Source organism: Phoenix dactylifera, unplaced genomic scaffold (genome assembly GCF_009389715.1).
Source record: "Phoenix dactylifera cultivar Barhee BC4 unplaced genomic scaffold, palm_55x_up_171113_PBpolish2nd_filt_p 001019F, whole genome shotgun sequence".
NCBI lineage: Eukaryota > Viridiplantae > Streptophyta > Magnoliopsida > Arecales > Arecaceae > Phoenix > Phoenix dactylifera.
In genome coordinates, this window is record NW_024068372.1 from 51,306 (window position 1) to 68,646 (window position 17,341).

At 38.5% G+C, this 17,341-nt stretch overlaps 1 protein-coding gene across 1 annotated transcript; it reads left to right on the plus strand.

Moving 5' to 3' along the window:
* Positions 1–9,451: 9,451 nt before the first annotated feature.
* LOC120107784 (UDP-rhamnose/UDP-galactose transporter 3-like) lies at positions 9,452–17,103 on the plus strand. Its single transcript, XM_039121239.1, has 5 exons — positions 9,452–9,927; positions 10,483–10,667; positions 10,764–10,964; positions 15,667–15,828; positions 16,434–17,103. Exons 1-5 carry the CDS (start codon positions 9,801–9,803, stop codon positions 16,791–16,793), a joined length of 1,035 nt encoding a protein of 344 aa, XP_038977167.1. The 5' UTR covers positions 9,452–9,800; the 3' UTR covers positions 16,794–17,103.
* The last annotated feature ends 238 nt before the right edge of the window (positions 17,104–17,341 follow it).

The following is a 17,341-nucleotide window of genomic DNA, read 5'->3' on the forward strand; positions in this document are numbered from 1 at the left end:
CAGGACCTTCTGTAATTTGTATCTGATCCCTATAGAAAAGATTTATTACATAAAAGTCCCCAACTATATTTTATTTAGCCCACTCGAGCTTTATAAAATAGTACCCTGTAAATTAAGTATTAGTCCCTGCAATAAATTTTATTGTATAAATGAACTAATTAGAAGCCAACCTTGGGGGCCCTACTTAGCTGGGTCTATGCGGGCCCATTGGGCCGTGCCCAATATGGGCCTATCGGGCCATGCCCATTATGGGCCAACTCTGGGCCCTGTTGGGCCGTGTCCAATAGTATTATTTTTGGATTTTTGCTTAATTCTGATATTAACAAAGAATTAATTAAATTTAAACAGGTGAACCTGATCTGCCTATCTGAAGTAGGAATTAAGCGAGAAGAGGTAAGTAACTTAATGCTTCAAAGTGCATTTTTTCTAAATTATTTGGTAAAATAATTATTATTGGATTAAATTTTGAAATATGTTTTGTATTTAGTAAAATGGGTCTGACATGTTAAATTTTGAAAATCATGTTATATGCTCTAAAATCCGTGAAATATGATTGTACAATTTATGAAATCTGTTTTTATATATATGCATTCTCAACATGGCTATGATCTGATCTGTTCTGTTCTGGCCCCGCCAATGGGGATTATACGTTGGACCTGTCGACTTATAATCTGTGAGGAACCGGTTTCGACACCGGCTGCCATCGGTGGGTAAATATAGTGGATTTGGCACTTTTGTGCAACACCGGCTGCCATCGGTGGATAAAAATAGTGGATTTGGCACTTTTGTGCAACACCGGCTGCCATCGGTGGATAAAAATAGTGGATTTGGCACCTTGTGCAACCCATGCCACTGGGTTACGTGGCCGTAGCCTATTATGTTGAGATTCTGGTGTCAGAGTTTTTGGAAAAATGATAATAAGTTTTGAAAATAGTAAAACGATGTTATTTACGATTTATTCCAGTCATTATCCTGTATTTTGACCTGATATGCTCCGACCCCACTTTGGGGTATTTTGTTGCTTACTGGGCTAGCGTAGCTCATTATTTTATTTTCTCTGTTTTTCAGATCCAGAGGCTTGATCGCACAGGATTGGGGAGTGCGTTAGATGTTTCGATGATTCCATCAGTTATTGGTCCTTCAGTTAGATTGATTAGAGTATTTGACTTACGTCAGCATATGTTATTTGAAATTTTGTAAGACTGCTTTTGAATAAATTTAAATAATTATATCAGTTTTGAACATCTGTATTTGCTTTGATATGATCCGATGCCTAGCACGCCTGTGCGGCCCGCCGTGCGGGCGTGCGGTGTCTGCCGCGCCTCGGGCTCGGGGCGTGACAGATTTGGTGGTATCAGAGCTCAGGTTTAAGATTACTAGGGATCATAAGAGAAACAGTCATATTTTGAGCCTAAGTTTTAGGATTTATAGGATTCGTCGAAAAGGTTGAGAGATGGGTAGGAACTAAATAAGAGGATAAAGTTTATTTATTTTTGCTAACTATTTCGTATTATTCTGTTTGGATGATTTTATAACATCTATATATTTTTACTGAATCAGAATGCCGCCTCGTCGTGTCCGTAGCCTGAATCGGATGGTCAGGGGCTCTCGGGGAAGAGCCCCTACCAACCAAGCTGGCGAGGCATCGCATAGCTCAGGACCCCGGGGTCAATCAACCCCAGAAACTGCCGCCGGAAATCAAACCCGGGTGCTCGAACTGATTGAGGAGGTCGTTGGGTTAGTACGCCAACAGAGGCAACAACCTCAGGAACCAATCCAGCAAGTCGTTGATTCTCCGGAGCAAAGAAGGAGTATAGCTGAATTCAAGAGAATGGCTCCTTCAGTTTTTAAAGGCACCACTAGTCCTCAAGAGGCCGAAGCCTGGATAGAGGAAATGGAGAAAGTCTTCAGAGCAATGGAGTACACCGATGAAGAGAAGGTCAGATTTGCCACCTATATGCTTCAGGACCGAGCTCATCATTGGTGGATGTCTGTGGAGCGCACATTGGCACCCGAGCAGGAGGCACTTACCTGGCAGAGGTTTCGCACAGCCTTCTACTCCAAGTATTTCCCTTCAAGTCGCCTTAGGGAGCTAGAGAGAGAATTTCTAAATCTGTCTCAAGGAACTATGACCGTGGATGAGTATGAGGCAGAGTTTGACAGGTTAGCTCGGTTTGCTCCCACCCTCGTCATAGATGCAGAGTCCCGGATGAGGAGATTTGAAGAAGGATTGAAGCCTCAATTACGTCGGGGTTTGGCCGTAGTGCACTCAACCAACTATGATGACCTGGTAGATAGAGCCAAGAATATGGAAATTGTCTGGAAGGAAACACAAGATTCAAAAGATAGAATACAAAAGAAGAGGAGCAGAGATGATGATACTCATAGTGGACAAAATTCTAGTAGGACAGCAAAATCTCGTAATAGGTCTGGGCAATCAGAAAAGCAAGGATCTTATGGAGAGACTATTCAACAAGACCAGTCTAAATGTGAAGCATGTGGTGGTGCCCATAAGACAGAACTCTGTAGACGATTATCTGGCGCATGTTTTAGATGTGGCCAACAGGGTCATAAGATAGCAGAGTGCCCTCGCAATCGGCAAGTATCACAATCAAATCAGAGGCCTCAAGCTACAAGGACCCAGCAAGTGCAAGGTTCTCCTGCTCCGGTTCAGGTTGCTCAGCCTTCTTCTCCTAAGCAGTAGATAGGAGGGAGACCGCACACACAGGGTCGTATTTATGCACTGACTCAGCAGGATGCTCAGGCATCCAATACTGTGGTGTCAGGTACACTACCGGTTGCTTCTGTTTATGCTTATATACTGTTCGATTCTAGTGTTACACATTCATTGTGTCATGGATATTTGTGCGAAAACATGACCTACCTTGCGTGCCGTTAGAGTATGATTTGCATGTTAACACCCCTGCCGAAAGTGGGAGGATTTGTAATCAGGTCTGCAAGACTTGTCCAGTTCAGATAGTAGGTAGAGACTTGCCTGCTAATTTGATAGATATAGATATGTATGACTTTGACATAATTCTCGGTATGGACTGGTTAGCGTCACACTTTGCTACCATTAACTGTCATGAAAAGCGGATGTTAAGATTCAGTGGAACAATCACTCTGAACGTGAGGGTACATGGGAACTGGAGGATGAGATGAAGGAGAAATATCCGAACCTTTTTGCAAGCTAAGGTATGTTAAATTTCGAGGACAAAATTTTTCTAAGGGGGAGAGAATGTGAGATATGGGGCTGAAGTCAGCAGCCCCAGCCGACTTCAGCCCCGTCCCCATTCTAGGAAGGCCGGAACAGAGGATCGCGATTGCGATCCTCTCCGGTTCTTCCGGGGACAAACCAGGCAATCCCCGCGGCGCCCTCCCTCCGACCGATCCGCGGCCAATCCCGACCGCGGAATCCTCTCGACCGCCGCGATTCACGCGGCGGAGAGTCGCCGTGAGGGGTGATAAAAAACCCCCAAGCCCTCCTCTCCTCCGCATCCTCCTCCTCCTCCTCCTCCTCTTCCCCCCTTCGCTCCTCCTCCTCTCCTTGGTGACCGGCGTCCTCTTCCCGACCGAGCGCCGCCCGGACTCCCTCGCGGCCACCACCTGTTCCGAGATTCATCCTCTAGATTTCGAGCGCCGCCACCGCCGCTTGACCACCGAATCGAGCACCGGCGGCCGAGATCTTCCTCCCACTACCTCTGCCACCGCCGGTAAGCCTCCCTCCTCCTTGCTTTCATGGGTTTTGGTCTCCTCTGTTTCAACCCAAGCAATCGAGATGATCTCGGTTGCTTCTCCTTCCCGTCGGCCACGGCGACAGTCGCCGGCCGCCATGGCGGTCGGCTAGCCATCGACCGAGGGGTGGCCTCCAGCCACCCAGGCCGGCCACCCCGCCGGCCCTCTCCCTCTCTTCCGTCTCTCCTACTCCCCCTGTCCGTGGGGGGGGGTTTTGGGGAAGGAAGAGGCCCATCACGGGCCAAGCTGGGCCCGTTGGGCCCTATCCATTACAGGCCCAACTTGGGCCCAGTCCAGTCCGGATGGGCCCAGTTGGGCTGAACCTCTATAGGCCCGACTTGGGCCCAGTTCACGGCGGGCCCGACTTGAGCCCAGTTCACGGCAGGCCCAGTTTGGGCCCAGTTTAAAAAAAAAAAAGAGAGAGAGAGAGAAGAAGAAAACCCGAAACCCAACTTGGGCCCTATTCAGATCCGAGCCCGGAACCCGAACCCGGATCCGAAACCCGGAACCCGAAACCCGAACCCATTTGGCCAATAAATGAAATTTTACAGATAAGCCCTTGACATTATGTTATTTCAGGACCTTCTGTAATTTGTATCTGATCCCTATAGAAAAGATTTATTACATAAAAGTCCCCAACTATATTTTATTTAGCCCACTCGAGCTTTATAAAATAGTACCCTGTAAATTAAGTATTAGTCCCTGCAATAAATTTTATTGTATAAATGAATTAATTAGAAGCCAACCTTGGGGGCCCTACTTAGCTGGGTCTATGCGGGCCCATTGGGCCGTGCCCAATATGGGCCTATCGGGCCATGCCCATTATGGGCCAACTCTGGGCCCTGTTGGGCCGTGTCCAACAGTATTATTTTTGGATTTTTGCTTAATTCTGATATTAACAAAGAATTAATTAAATTTAAACAGGTGAACCTGATCTGCCTATCTGAAGTAGGAATTAAGCGAGAAGAGGTAAGTAACTTAATGCTTCAAAGTGCATTTTTTCTAAATTATTTGGTAAAATAATTATTATTGGATTAAATTTTGAAATATGTTTTGTATTTAGTAAAATGGGTCTGACATGTTAAATTTTGAAAATCATGTTATATGCTCTAAAATCCGTAAAATATGATTGTACAATTTATGAAATCTGTTTTTATATATATGCATTCTCAACATGGCTATGATCTGATCTGTTCTGGCCCCGCCAATGGGGATTATACGTTGGACCTGTCGACTTATAATCTGTGAGGAACCGGTTTCGACACCGGCTGCCATTGGTGGGTAAATATAGTGGATTTGGCACTTTTGTGCAACACTGGCTGCCATCGGTGGATAAAAATAGTGGATTTGGCACTTTTGTGCAACACCGGCTGCCATCGGTGGATAAAAATAGTGGATTTGGCACCTTGTGCAACCCATGCCACTGGGTTACGTGGCCGTAGCCTATTATGTTGAGATTCTGGTATCAGAGTTTTTGGAAAAATGATAATAAGTTTTGAAAATAGTAAAACGATGTTATTTACGATTTATTCCAGTCATTATCCTGTATTTTGACCTGATATGCTCCGACCCCACTTTGGGGTATTTTGTTGCTTACTGGGCTAGTGTAGCTCATTATTTTATTTTCTCTGTTTTTCAGATCCAGAGGCTTGATCGCACGGGATTGGGGAGTGCGTTAGATGTTCCGATGATTCCATCAGTTATTGGCATTTCAGTTAGATTAGTTTGGACATTTGAATTATGTTAGCAAATGTTATTTTGAAATTTTGTAAGACTGCTTTTGAATAAATTTAAATAATTATGTCAGTTTTGAACATCTGTATTTGCTTTGATATGATATGTTGCCTTGCACGCCTGCGCGGCCCGCCGTGCGGGCGTGCGGCGTCTGCCGCGCCTCGGGCTCGGGGCGTGACAAAAAGTTTATTGATTGTACTCATTATCTGAGAGCTGAATTGAATGCCAAATATCAGTCAATGTAGGGAAACCATTTAACACCAGAATGGTGTGTTCTTAAATTGAATACGAGGTGTTAAACTACTAGTATAGTCAATAAATTCATTTATTCTTTTCACTTCATATGTCATTTGTATCTCCCCTCCTTCCTCACCTTCTCTCTCTCTTTCCCTTCTCTTCTTCCTTGCTTTCTCTTCAGCTTGATGACAAGTGATATCAGCGGTGGTAAGATATTGGGATTGGATGGTAGTCATGAAGTCGTGTATTTTGCTGTATATCGCAGCTTCAAATTCTCTCTGTTGAATTTCAACTTTTAATTTCAAATTTCAAATTCAGATCATTTGGGTTCCTCGTACTTTTTTACCTGAATTTTCTTTTTGAGGCCTTATTAGTTGTTGGAATGATGTGCTTCTCTCTCTCTCTTTTTCTTTCTTCCACGTCGGCCTTTCATTATTTTAATGAATTTCAAGGGAGGGATATGTAGGGCTACTTCTTGTTAGCACAAGTGCAATCAAGGTATAAAATAACAGTTACTATGACATTAATAATGTGTGAGGAACTATTTGGGCATGTGTTTAATCTCATATCGGCTATGCACTGGGTAGATCTTAGATATTTATAAAGGACTAAAAAATCCAAATAATACCTTTTGGCTAGCCTTTTTGGGCGAGGTCCTGTGTTCTGACAAATGGTATCAGAGCGGACTGATCTATAGCCTATGTGGACTAGAGGACACTGCAGCATATGCCTATTGAGGCTGACCATGCCAATCATGATGTTTATGATTAGATTTGAATAGATCTGAATTCTTAGAGCGGCGAGGATACCATGACTTAAGTGGAAAAAGTATGTGAGGATCTGTATAAGCGTATGTTTAGTTTCACATTAGCTATGCACTTAGTAGATCTTGGATACTTATACAAGATGAAGGAATCAAATAATATCTTTTGACTAACTTTTTTGGATAAGGTTCTATGTTGTTACATAACAACTATTACATCGGTTTTGGGCACCATCCACTATCTTGACATTAATGACAAGATGGTGCTATGTTGCTTGGTGGCAAAGAAGAGCAGGGAGAGACCAAGTTGAGAGATAGAAAAGAGGAAAAATAACTGCATTTTCTCTTTTCCTAGAACTAATGGATGAGGGTCCATTAGCTTTCTTTATTCCTCCATTTTAAATGCCACTTCTACTCGCTTTTAGTTAGGTTGGTGTTGTTGCATATGCAGTGATCTGGACAATGCTCTCCATATGATTGACCATGCAGAGCTTGCTAGAGAATTTTTTGTGCTTGTTTTACTGTCTTGGAAGCATATTTTCCAATCTTGCATTGTATGGCTTCATATGAATTTCAAAGGGAAACAAATGTTTATTGAAGTTGCTTCCATGACTATCCACAACTACATCATTTAAGAGGACATGAATGATAAGCTGTTTGAGCAATTTCAGGATGAAAAGTATGTTGTGAAAGTCAGGAAGTAATTCCTGATGATATTCTTTATCTAGATGCAGCTGTGCAACCAAGTCACCAGGAAGTAATGGATGAAGTTAGAGATACAACTCCGGATGCTATTCACAATAATGGAACCCAATTCTTTTCAAGATTTGGATGCGAAGTTTGAAATATTTTATGGTTTCATTTGCTATCTTAAATCTGTTATTTCTATTTGAGTTTTTTTTAAAATAAAGTTTGTTATTACTTGTTCATGACTATTAATTATTTATACTGCTAAACTATTTTTTAATAACTAAACTATTTTTTCTCAACAAGGTAGTTAAAAAATTCTATTATGCTATTAATTTTGACAACCAATCTTTCTATGCACTATTTCATAATTTATCGAGACTTATAATTTTATCTTATTCCCATAATTTATCTTATCAATATGTCTTGAGTGATAAATAAAATTTTGGAAACTATTATTAATTGTTGTTAAATAAAGAAACAACTAATATTATTTTTACAGATGTCCTAAAATATTAATGACTTTTTAACCAGCACTAAAAACTCACTTGATATATATTATTGCCATTATGATGGTTCTTATAAGCTGTTACCATGGCCCACAATGAGCATGTTACATCTTCATGTGATAACATTAAATTAGAAGCATCGCACATTAGGAAATAATTACTAATTATTAAATCATATATCTCAAAGGCCAACTTCAGGTAACACAGGAGCCATCACAATGATCATAGAATATACATCACAATTATTTTATGCGAAGACATGTAATAGTGGAGTCCTGAAACTGCTAAAATAGTTATTTTCTTTTTCTACATTTACAAAGGCCATAGGAAATTTCTTTGACAAATTACAGAGTTTTGACAAACAGGAAAGAAGGACAAACCAAAGAAAGTTACACCAATACATAATTCAATTGACACTTTGTAAATTAAATTCTAGTCACATAAATCTTATATCCTTTCTTAGCTAGTTAGCCATGTTATTGTCATTTGTAAAAGAAGTTAGTGCCCAAGGATCAAAAAGAGTCTTCTCTCATCAGTATAACAATGATCCTGCATTTACCTTGCATCCTTCCATAACATATCAGTAACTCTCATGCATTCATTACTTCACTAGGCTTAAAGCCATCAAATTTTACAGCTTCTGAATAGTTTATAATCAAATTCTAATTTATTAAATATACAACATTATATAAATCACAACCATTATTTGCCACAAAAAACTTTATGATCATCGATAACATCCATTTTCCGATGGAGCATCGACACCACTGCCATTTCTTCCTCATGGGCATGACCGGGACAAATTCCTCTGCAAAATCTTAAAATTTATTTTTTTTAACCAAAACATGGAATCTGCTTCTTAAATTTGGGAACATTTTTTCTTTCGTTTCTTAATGAATTATTGGTGAATGAATCACCATTTTGCCAAAATAATATTATTAGGGATGACCATTGCTTTTTTATAAGAATATGCATGTAAATTAAGTTAGAATAAAATGTTCATGTGCTCATGTTATTTAGATCCTCTGTCGCCAGGTCATCAATCATTATTTATAACAAAAGAATTATATTAAAAGCATACATGTTTATACTTTTGATTTTGAAAAAGGCATATGATTATCAAAAAGAAGCTTTTGCGGGGGATGTTCGTGCAATCCGAAATGCGGTTGCACTTAACTTCATGAATAAAAAAAGAAGTTTAGAAAGAAAAGAAAGGCATTTTGGTTAAACTAGTCAGGGACTCTAACCCCTAAATCCTCAGTTTCTGGGGCCACATCCCCCTAAATCACCTGTGCTCTAGACAATGCCTCGTGAGTCAAGGAGGTGTCAAGGGATAGAACAAATCCCAAATTCTATTTTAAATAGGATTGGCATCCAATGGATTGGACCAAATGCGATGGAATAAATCTAAACATAAAAATTCTATTATATATATATATATTAAAATTAAAATTTTTATATATAGATATATATGGATCGGATCAAATTGTTTTGAATATATATCTATATGGGCGGGGTTGGGTCGGTCCAGATTGGTTCGGATCAGTTTTCTGAAAATTTAAATCGAAGCTGATTAAATTTCTTGGTTCAAGACTTTCCAAACCACAACCAAATTGAATTAAAAAAAATAAACCTTGAGACCAGGGATCATCCCATGAGACCAGTACCTCCCACCAACCACGACCAAATGGTCCGCTTGTCCGATTCCCGGATAGCCTAAATGGCTGATTCGGAACAATTCCAGCTGCATCCAACGCGGTTCGCCTAAAACGCGCGCTGTCCGTCGGTGCACGCGTTCTTCCCTTTTCCCTCCATCTCGGAACCTTCGGAGACCTATTAATTCCCTCCCCCAGTTTTCTCCGAGCACCATTTTCTTCCCTATGGTGTGAATGCTTATTCTTCGGCGCCAGCGTCAAGGCGGGGAAAGTTTCGGTCTTTCCTCGTCTTCTCTATATAATTCTTCTCTCAAAACCCTCGGTCTCACTCCCAATAGCTGATTTCTTCTCCCTCTTGCCCTCCCAATTTCGTCTCCTTGAGGATTCATTTGCAGCCGACTGGGGATTTGGGCGGTGGGAGAAGGGATCAGGGATTGGGTTTTCGTTGAGAAGAGGGGATTGGAAGAAGGCGAATAGGCGATGGAAATGGAGAACAAGGTCGTCGTCTCGGATATGGGGGCGTGGGCGATGAATGTGGTCAGTTCCGTGGGGCTTATCATGGCCAACAAGCAGCTCATGTCTGCCGGTGGCTATGGATTCAGCTTCGGTATCCTTTTCGTCTCTCTCTCTCTCTCTTTATATGTCTTTCTATCTTGGTATATTAGGGCAGAATTAATGTATAAAGATTCAACTTTTACGTTGAAAAGATGATTAATCTGGGTGTTATTCTTTTGAAGAGTTTCCGATGATATAGATCTCAATGTGAGTTTCTATTATGGATTGATAAATTAAACTGATCTCGGATCTATTTGTAAACCTGTCTGTCAAGATCTTTGACTTACCGGAATTCACTTGACTTTAAATGACCTGTGAGGCACAAAAAGATTTGGTGCTGGAACCCTTTGTTGGAAATCTTAAATTTGGTTAGTTGATAAGGTTTTAGAATGAGTCTGCTTGGATGTAATTTTATTTGGAGCATAAAAACCGCAGCATGGGGTGATTTCTGGTGATGTCGAAATTACCTCTTTTTTTAATTGCTGGAAATTATGAGTTAATTAGGATTCACAAAAGCCACGCTTTTCTATACCATTTTGGATTTGTTTTTGTTATTAGTTTTCTTAAATATAATTGAACTTTACTGAGGGTACATGAATTTCTGCAGCTACCACGCTAACAGGGTTTCATTTTACCCTGACGGGCATTATCGGCTACCTTTCAAATGCATCTGGTTTATCTGTGCCCAAGCACGTTCCTTTTTGGGAGCTCTTGTGGTTCTCCATTGTTGCTAATCTATCAATTACAGGGATGAACCTTAGTCTCATGCTGAACTCGGTGGGGTTTTACCAGGTCTGTTGTTTTATGCCTGTTGGCTAGAAATGTATGATTTTTTTGTGTGTTTGAGAAATATATTTCTTATCCTGCGTTCTCCTGTTAAACATGCAGATCTCAAAATTGAGCATGATACCAGTGGTTTGCATGATGGAATGGATACTCAACAGCAAACACTACTCCTCGAGAGTGATAATGTCTGTAGTTGGGGTAGCCTTTGGTGTTGGAGTTTGCACGGTCACTGATGTGGACATTAATGCCAAGGGTTTTCTTTGTGCATGTGTAGCTGTGTTTTGCACATCGCTGCAGCAGATTGTGAGCATCTTGGCATTCTTTCTTTTTTAAACATATATCTTTAAATTTAATCAGAAATGATTATGACTTCACTTTTCATTTATTTCTGCTGGTATCATATGCTGGGGACTTAAAATTAAACACAATTGAATGTAGGAAACTTCTGTTTTAAATCGTTTAACAATTCCATAGCTTATATGATGTATACTTCATTTTGCAATATAAAATTTGCTTCCTATCCTTTAAGGAAAAATGAGGGAAGACAACTTCATACAGTCTATTTTATCTAATAGTTGATTGACCAGATAAGATGCTAATGGTTGGTCCAGAAACTGGCTTTTTCGTTATTGAAAATGAATGCTCTGTCAACAATAGATATCTTCTTCTCTGGTTTGCGCATGTAGGAGGCTTAGCTCCTATCGCTACGAGGTCTGGAGAGGGTCAGATCTATGTAGCCTTACTCCCATGTGTGAAGAGACTCTTCTATGTTTCGAACCAGTGACACCCATATCACAATGGAGCAATCTTACCATTGGACCAAGGCTCACTAGTAATATGGAAATAAAAAAACATCTATTACATCACAAGCTTACATCATTTGAGAATAATACTATATATGTGTGTATATACATATGCCTGTAAGGTTGTATGTACATGCACATATTATAATTTGATGATAGTATAACACATAGATGTCTAAATGTCTAAATGTCCGTTGGGAAAATGCATACCTAAATTTTTAAAACCATAACTCACAATTTCAAAAACACATGTAAAATAATAATATGACAGTACATCCATGTGCCATCCAAATGCACCTGAAGATAGGCCTCCCTATTTTGATTTGTTACTAAAATGTTTACTCGCATTTTTTAAAAAAATAACATGAATTTCAAATGCGAGTATGCTGGCGTCATATTGTGTTTTGATCGAGAGACAATTGGTGTGCTTGCAAATTATCTATCATTTAAGAGCTTGTTTGGATAATCCTATGAAAATCAAATACTCCAAATCGGAGATAGGTAGGGGGAGGGAGGGAGTAGGGAGAACAAGTGGGGACAGTAGGGGAAGAAGCCTGAGCACCTCAGGAAGGAAGAAAAAAAAGACAGGTCCTTTGGTTGCCCAAAATGAGAACCCAAGAGGGAGGGGTGAATTGGGTTTTTTAAATCTTTTTATAAACTTAAATATTTTTTAATTAAAACTAATACGAAATTTAAGTTTGCACAACAACATGAATGATAAATAAATGTAAAAGATAAGAATAAGCACAAAAAAATAAACACTAAGATTTTATAGTGGTTTGGTGCCAACTCTGCACCTATATCCACTTTTCAAGACTTTCTTCTTGAAAATTTTACTATAATTTATAAATCGATTATAGATGCATTACTTTTCGAGTTTACAACCAAATCCATTTGATTTTTCTGGTAATCAACCAAAACCAAATCCGAGTTCCAACACTTAGGAACTCCTTGCTGATTTTCAAGTTCAACAAGACTTAGTCGGTTTTCTAGGGCAATCAACCGCAACCTATTTGTTTCACAGGTACAACCAAACCATACAAGCCGGTTGTTTTTCCACGGTGTCATCTATACCAAAAATCCTACACTAGATTTTCTAATCTCATGCACTAAAGAAAGATAGAAAATACATACAAAGTAACCTCTTCAAAGGTTGGATTAATGTCGTTAAAGCTCAAGTTTGAATGCTTTGAAAGTTGGGATCTTGGTGAACAGAATTCAGTTTGTTTCCTTTTCCTTTTTTTGCTCGATCTTGATCTTGTGATAGAATTCAATGATTGACAGTTGAAGCTCTCTTTTTATGGATCTTTGGAAGCTCACTCTGAAGTGAAAGGAGGCTTTGAATGGTCACTCCTCAAATTGATGCTCTAGTTGATGCTTTAGAAGTGGTGTTTACTTGTATTCCTTTTTCTTTGCCTCATCCACTTACTCTCTTTGATCCCTCTTTTTCTTGTCTTTCTTGGGTGTTTCTATGCATTAATATCTTTAAAAACTAGTTGGAGGATCTTTCTAGTTGTTAGAGAGGCTAAAATAGCCATTGGGAGTGAATATAGTTGTTCTAGTTTTGCAGAAAAACTAGCCATTACCGTTGTTAGGCACAAACGGGTCGACTCGAATTCTTCAGAGGTCGACTTGTGATCTCAGAGATCGACTCGTGATCTTCAAGAGTTGACTCGTAAAAGGCCTGTTTTTGACTGCTTTCTATTTTCTTTTTGTGGCCATTTAGGGGTTGACTCGTTTATGCTGGGGTCGACCCGTCCACTGCAGAAACTTTCAAAAATTCTTCACAAAACTTCTCCATGCTTCTCTGACCTCTCAAACTCGTTGAGCTTTCTACACCACAAATTAATCACTCCAAAAATACAAAATTATTAGTATCATACTCAAATGTTTTGTCCTCATCAAATCAATCTATTGGGTCAACAATCTCTCTCTTTTTGATGATGACAAAATTTTGAGTATATACAAAGTAAAGAATATTGTGTTTCTAGAATTTATTTATAATTAATTCATTTATGTAAAATATGAAGTAAATAAATATATGCCTTAAGAGCATACTTCATGAATGCTTCATAAAATATTCAGATTAACCCAAGCTAATATATATTCAATTAAGCATATACTCAACCTACTCTCTCCCTCTTTTTGACAGCAACAAAAGGTTGCATTCTAAAATGTAGAAAATGCCAAAAAAATTATAGCAACTTCAAGTTTATCCCAATTATTTTTCAAGGTAATGAAGATGCAAGCATCAAAGATCAGATTTAGAGCTTTTAGACATTCGAAATTAATGTATCGGACCACTTTGGCTTCAAGAGAAAATTTTCTATAGAATTTCGGATTTAACAATACCTAACTTTCTCTCTCCCCCCTTTTCGTTAAATTAGAGCTATTTAAGATCAATTTTAGTGGTGCAAAAAAATTCAAATATGAGAGTTGCAATTTAGTTTAAGATCTAAGCACATGATATATCAACCAAATAGCAAGCTTCAAGGTGTATTTGAGCAAATTTCAGAATTAAATTTCAAAAGAGGCTTATTGGAGAGAATCATTTTTTATTTTTCATTGTTTAGCATTCTTTCTCCCTTTTTCGTAAAAGTTTTTAACTTATACTATTAAGTTTCATATAATCTCTCCTCCAAGTTTTCTTTCTCCCCCTTAATTAATCATTCCATTTAAAGTTTCATAGTTTTAAGAAACTTTCAGATTAATTATTTGAGATATATGTTTTCGTTGCATTGCAGCTCATCTTAGGTCATTAAGATTTTGAGTATCGGGATATAGAAAACACATTGCAAAGTATCAGATCATATTCATTTAAAAAATATAAATATAGAACCAAAATCAAATAACGAGCTAATATTGATAAGTTTCAGCAAGTATCAGTGTATAGTAACATGTATCAAAGCATTAAGTACAAATATCATAAATTAAAGCATATTAGGCATCACAAATAAGTATATCAAAATCAATCCATTCTACCTAATTTACAAATTCAGATTCATTCATTCATTTTTCAGAATTCATTTTTTTCCATCTTAGGGTTTTGTTTCTTTCATATGTGCATGATTTAATTTCCAGCTTTTACAATAATTTCAAGTTCAAATCAGAATACCCTAGTATTGATTTATGTTTGATCAAATCAAGTTTTAGATTAGGGTATCTAAATTCTTTTAGATCCTTGTTGACCGGTAGTTATTGATCCTTTAGGAACCCTGATTGTCTTATTTCCATTAGCAGTATTGTTTTTAAGTGAACATGAATGTGCCATGTATCCCTTTCTTCTACGGTAATTACATTTTATGAATGAGTGATTAGAGTTAATTATTTTTATATCTAATTTCTTCTCTATATGTGTGAATTTTGACAGGTTAGCATTTAAGTCTTTTGATTTCAGATCATTATTTTCTACAATCAATTGATCTTTTTTTTTGAAAACAGTTGTTTTTCTTTGGAAAGTTTATAGTTTATTTTTCTAAGTTCTTTATTTTTCTTTCCTAATTGTTTTAATTCAAAAAGAAGATTTTCAAAAGCATCTTGCAACTTATCTAAAGTAAAATCAGAATGAGATCCAGGTTTTACCTCATCTTCTTGTGCCATAAAGCACAAGTTGTTTACCTTTTGTTTTTCTTCTTTCTTGGAGCTGAAATCTTCGCTGTTGCACCAAGTTTTCTTCTTCTTCTTTTTCTTGCATGGCTCCCCCTTAGCCAAGGCTTTATCTTTTCATATACTTTCATGTTGTACTTCTGTATTTTACACTGTCCTTGGGAACTGCTATGCTGGTTTCCTTCATTTATTCCCCTAATTTTAATTATTGTGGTCAATATTGCTCATGTTGACTGCTTAGTTTTTCAGAACCTAGAGGATGATCTATTTATTGTTTTTGTTGAATCTTTGTTTTCTTTATCACATACTGGAATACATTTAATATACTCTTGCCCAAGGTTTGCCGTATCGGTACTGAACCCTGTACCGGTGCCGCACTAGTATGGCGTACCGAGTGTCAGTATGGTACGGTATACGGTACATCAGACGTACCGACATTGACGTACCGATACCGGTACCCATCAGTATAGGTACGGTACACCCGATACCGACCGATACAGCATACCATGCTCTTGCCTATGTTAGATTTTGCATACCATGATACTTTGGAAGTCACTATGTTAATAAATAATCTAATGCTACTTTCATCTTTCTAGACCATCGGGTCTTTTCAGAAAAAGTACAACATTGGTTCTTTTGAGCTCCTGAGCCAAACTGCACCAATTCAGGCTCTCTCTCTTCTTTTATTTGGCCCTTTTGCAGACTACTACCTGAACGGGAAGTCCCTGTTGAAGTACCATTTCTCTACAGGAGCAACTGTAAGTTCTAAAATCTTCCCTTGGAATTGGACCGCTTGAGTTCCTATGAAATTGTATCCCAAAAGTAGATAGTTTTTGCTGCTGGTTAAATACTTTATGCTTTAATTTTTCACAAAATATAATTATGCCATCAATTTTTAATACTCAGCATGCACTAACTGACGACCAGTAAAAGTAACTTAAAACAGCATGCATAATATGGGACTTGTCTCCAAGAATAATAGACAGAAAATATAGGTGCATAAAGAGGAAATATTCATTCGTGAGGAGATGGCACAGTTTTAGCGATGGAGACATGTATGAGGGATTAGGCAATCAAGTTAGGGGATAAAATGGGTGCCTTAGAAAATTTAACAGGATTTCTAGTTGCTTGCATAGGCCAACCGATGCTATATATCATGAATATGTTTATATGGAAATTTCTTGTATTTATATTACGGTTTTCTTTAGTAACTTATATAATTACACATAGGAAAGGCTCCTGCTTTCACACGTGCACACACTTGTAAATATGCATCTTTTTGCTTGTTTCTGTTTTTAGCTGCCCTATTAAAGTTTTTTTGGGCCAGCCATGATCAGATTTCTTCCTTTACACTCTCTTGCAGTTGTTCATACTCCTCTCCTGTTCCCTATCAGTCTTCTGCAACATTAGCCAATACCTTTGCATTGGCCGGTTTTCTGCAACATCCTTCCAAGTCTTGGGTCACATGAAAACTGTATGTGTGCTCATTCTAGGATGGATACTGTTTGACTCAGCGCTCACTCTCAAGAAGGTGCTAGGAATGTTGCTTGCTGTGGTGGGAATGATAGTTTACAGTTGGGCTGTGGAGCATGAAAAACAGGCTAAATTGTCTTCACATATCAAAAGTGCTAGTGGATTGGATGAGGAGGATGTAAGTCTCCTAAAGGAGAAAGTAAACAGTCTTCCTGAGTCAGATCTAGAGCTCGCACAGACGAAGAGTTGATTCTTTTATTCATTTTTTGATTTGTTCATTATTGTTTACTCAAATTGGTTCTTCTTTGCCCCGTGTAGTGTTGCTAATTATTCAATTCTTGTTAATTATTTAATTCTTTTTCTTGCATCAAAGCTCCCGGTTGACTGTGTTTTCGGGAACTTTTTCTTTCATACCCAATTTATCCAGGATCAGTGTGTTCATTTGTATTATACAGACAACAAGGGTCGATCCCATTGTAATGATAATTCCCCCCCAGGAAGACTCATTTTTCATAAAATTTCTTGTATTCCCTTTTAATCAGATGTTGATTTCCCTGTGATGATTTGGTAACTTCAGCTAGAAATTTTTAAGTTCTGAAGTCCCAACCATGTTTTTCAATTGTGGAACATGTTGACAGCATGGTGTCCTCATGTAGAAGCTAGGAAATTATAGAACATCATACTGTTTTTGGGTCCAGGCTCCCCTTTTTGCACCCCACTTATTATGCTAGTTTGAAATTTTTGGGGCAATTTATGTTCCAGGTGGCAGCATATCTTTATTGCTCTATCAATCAAGAA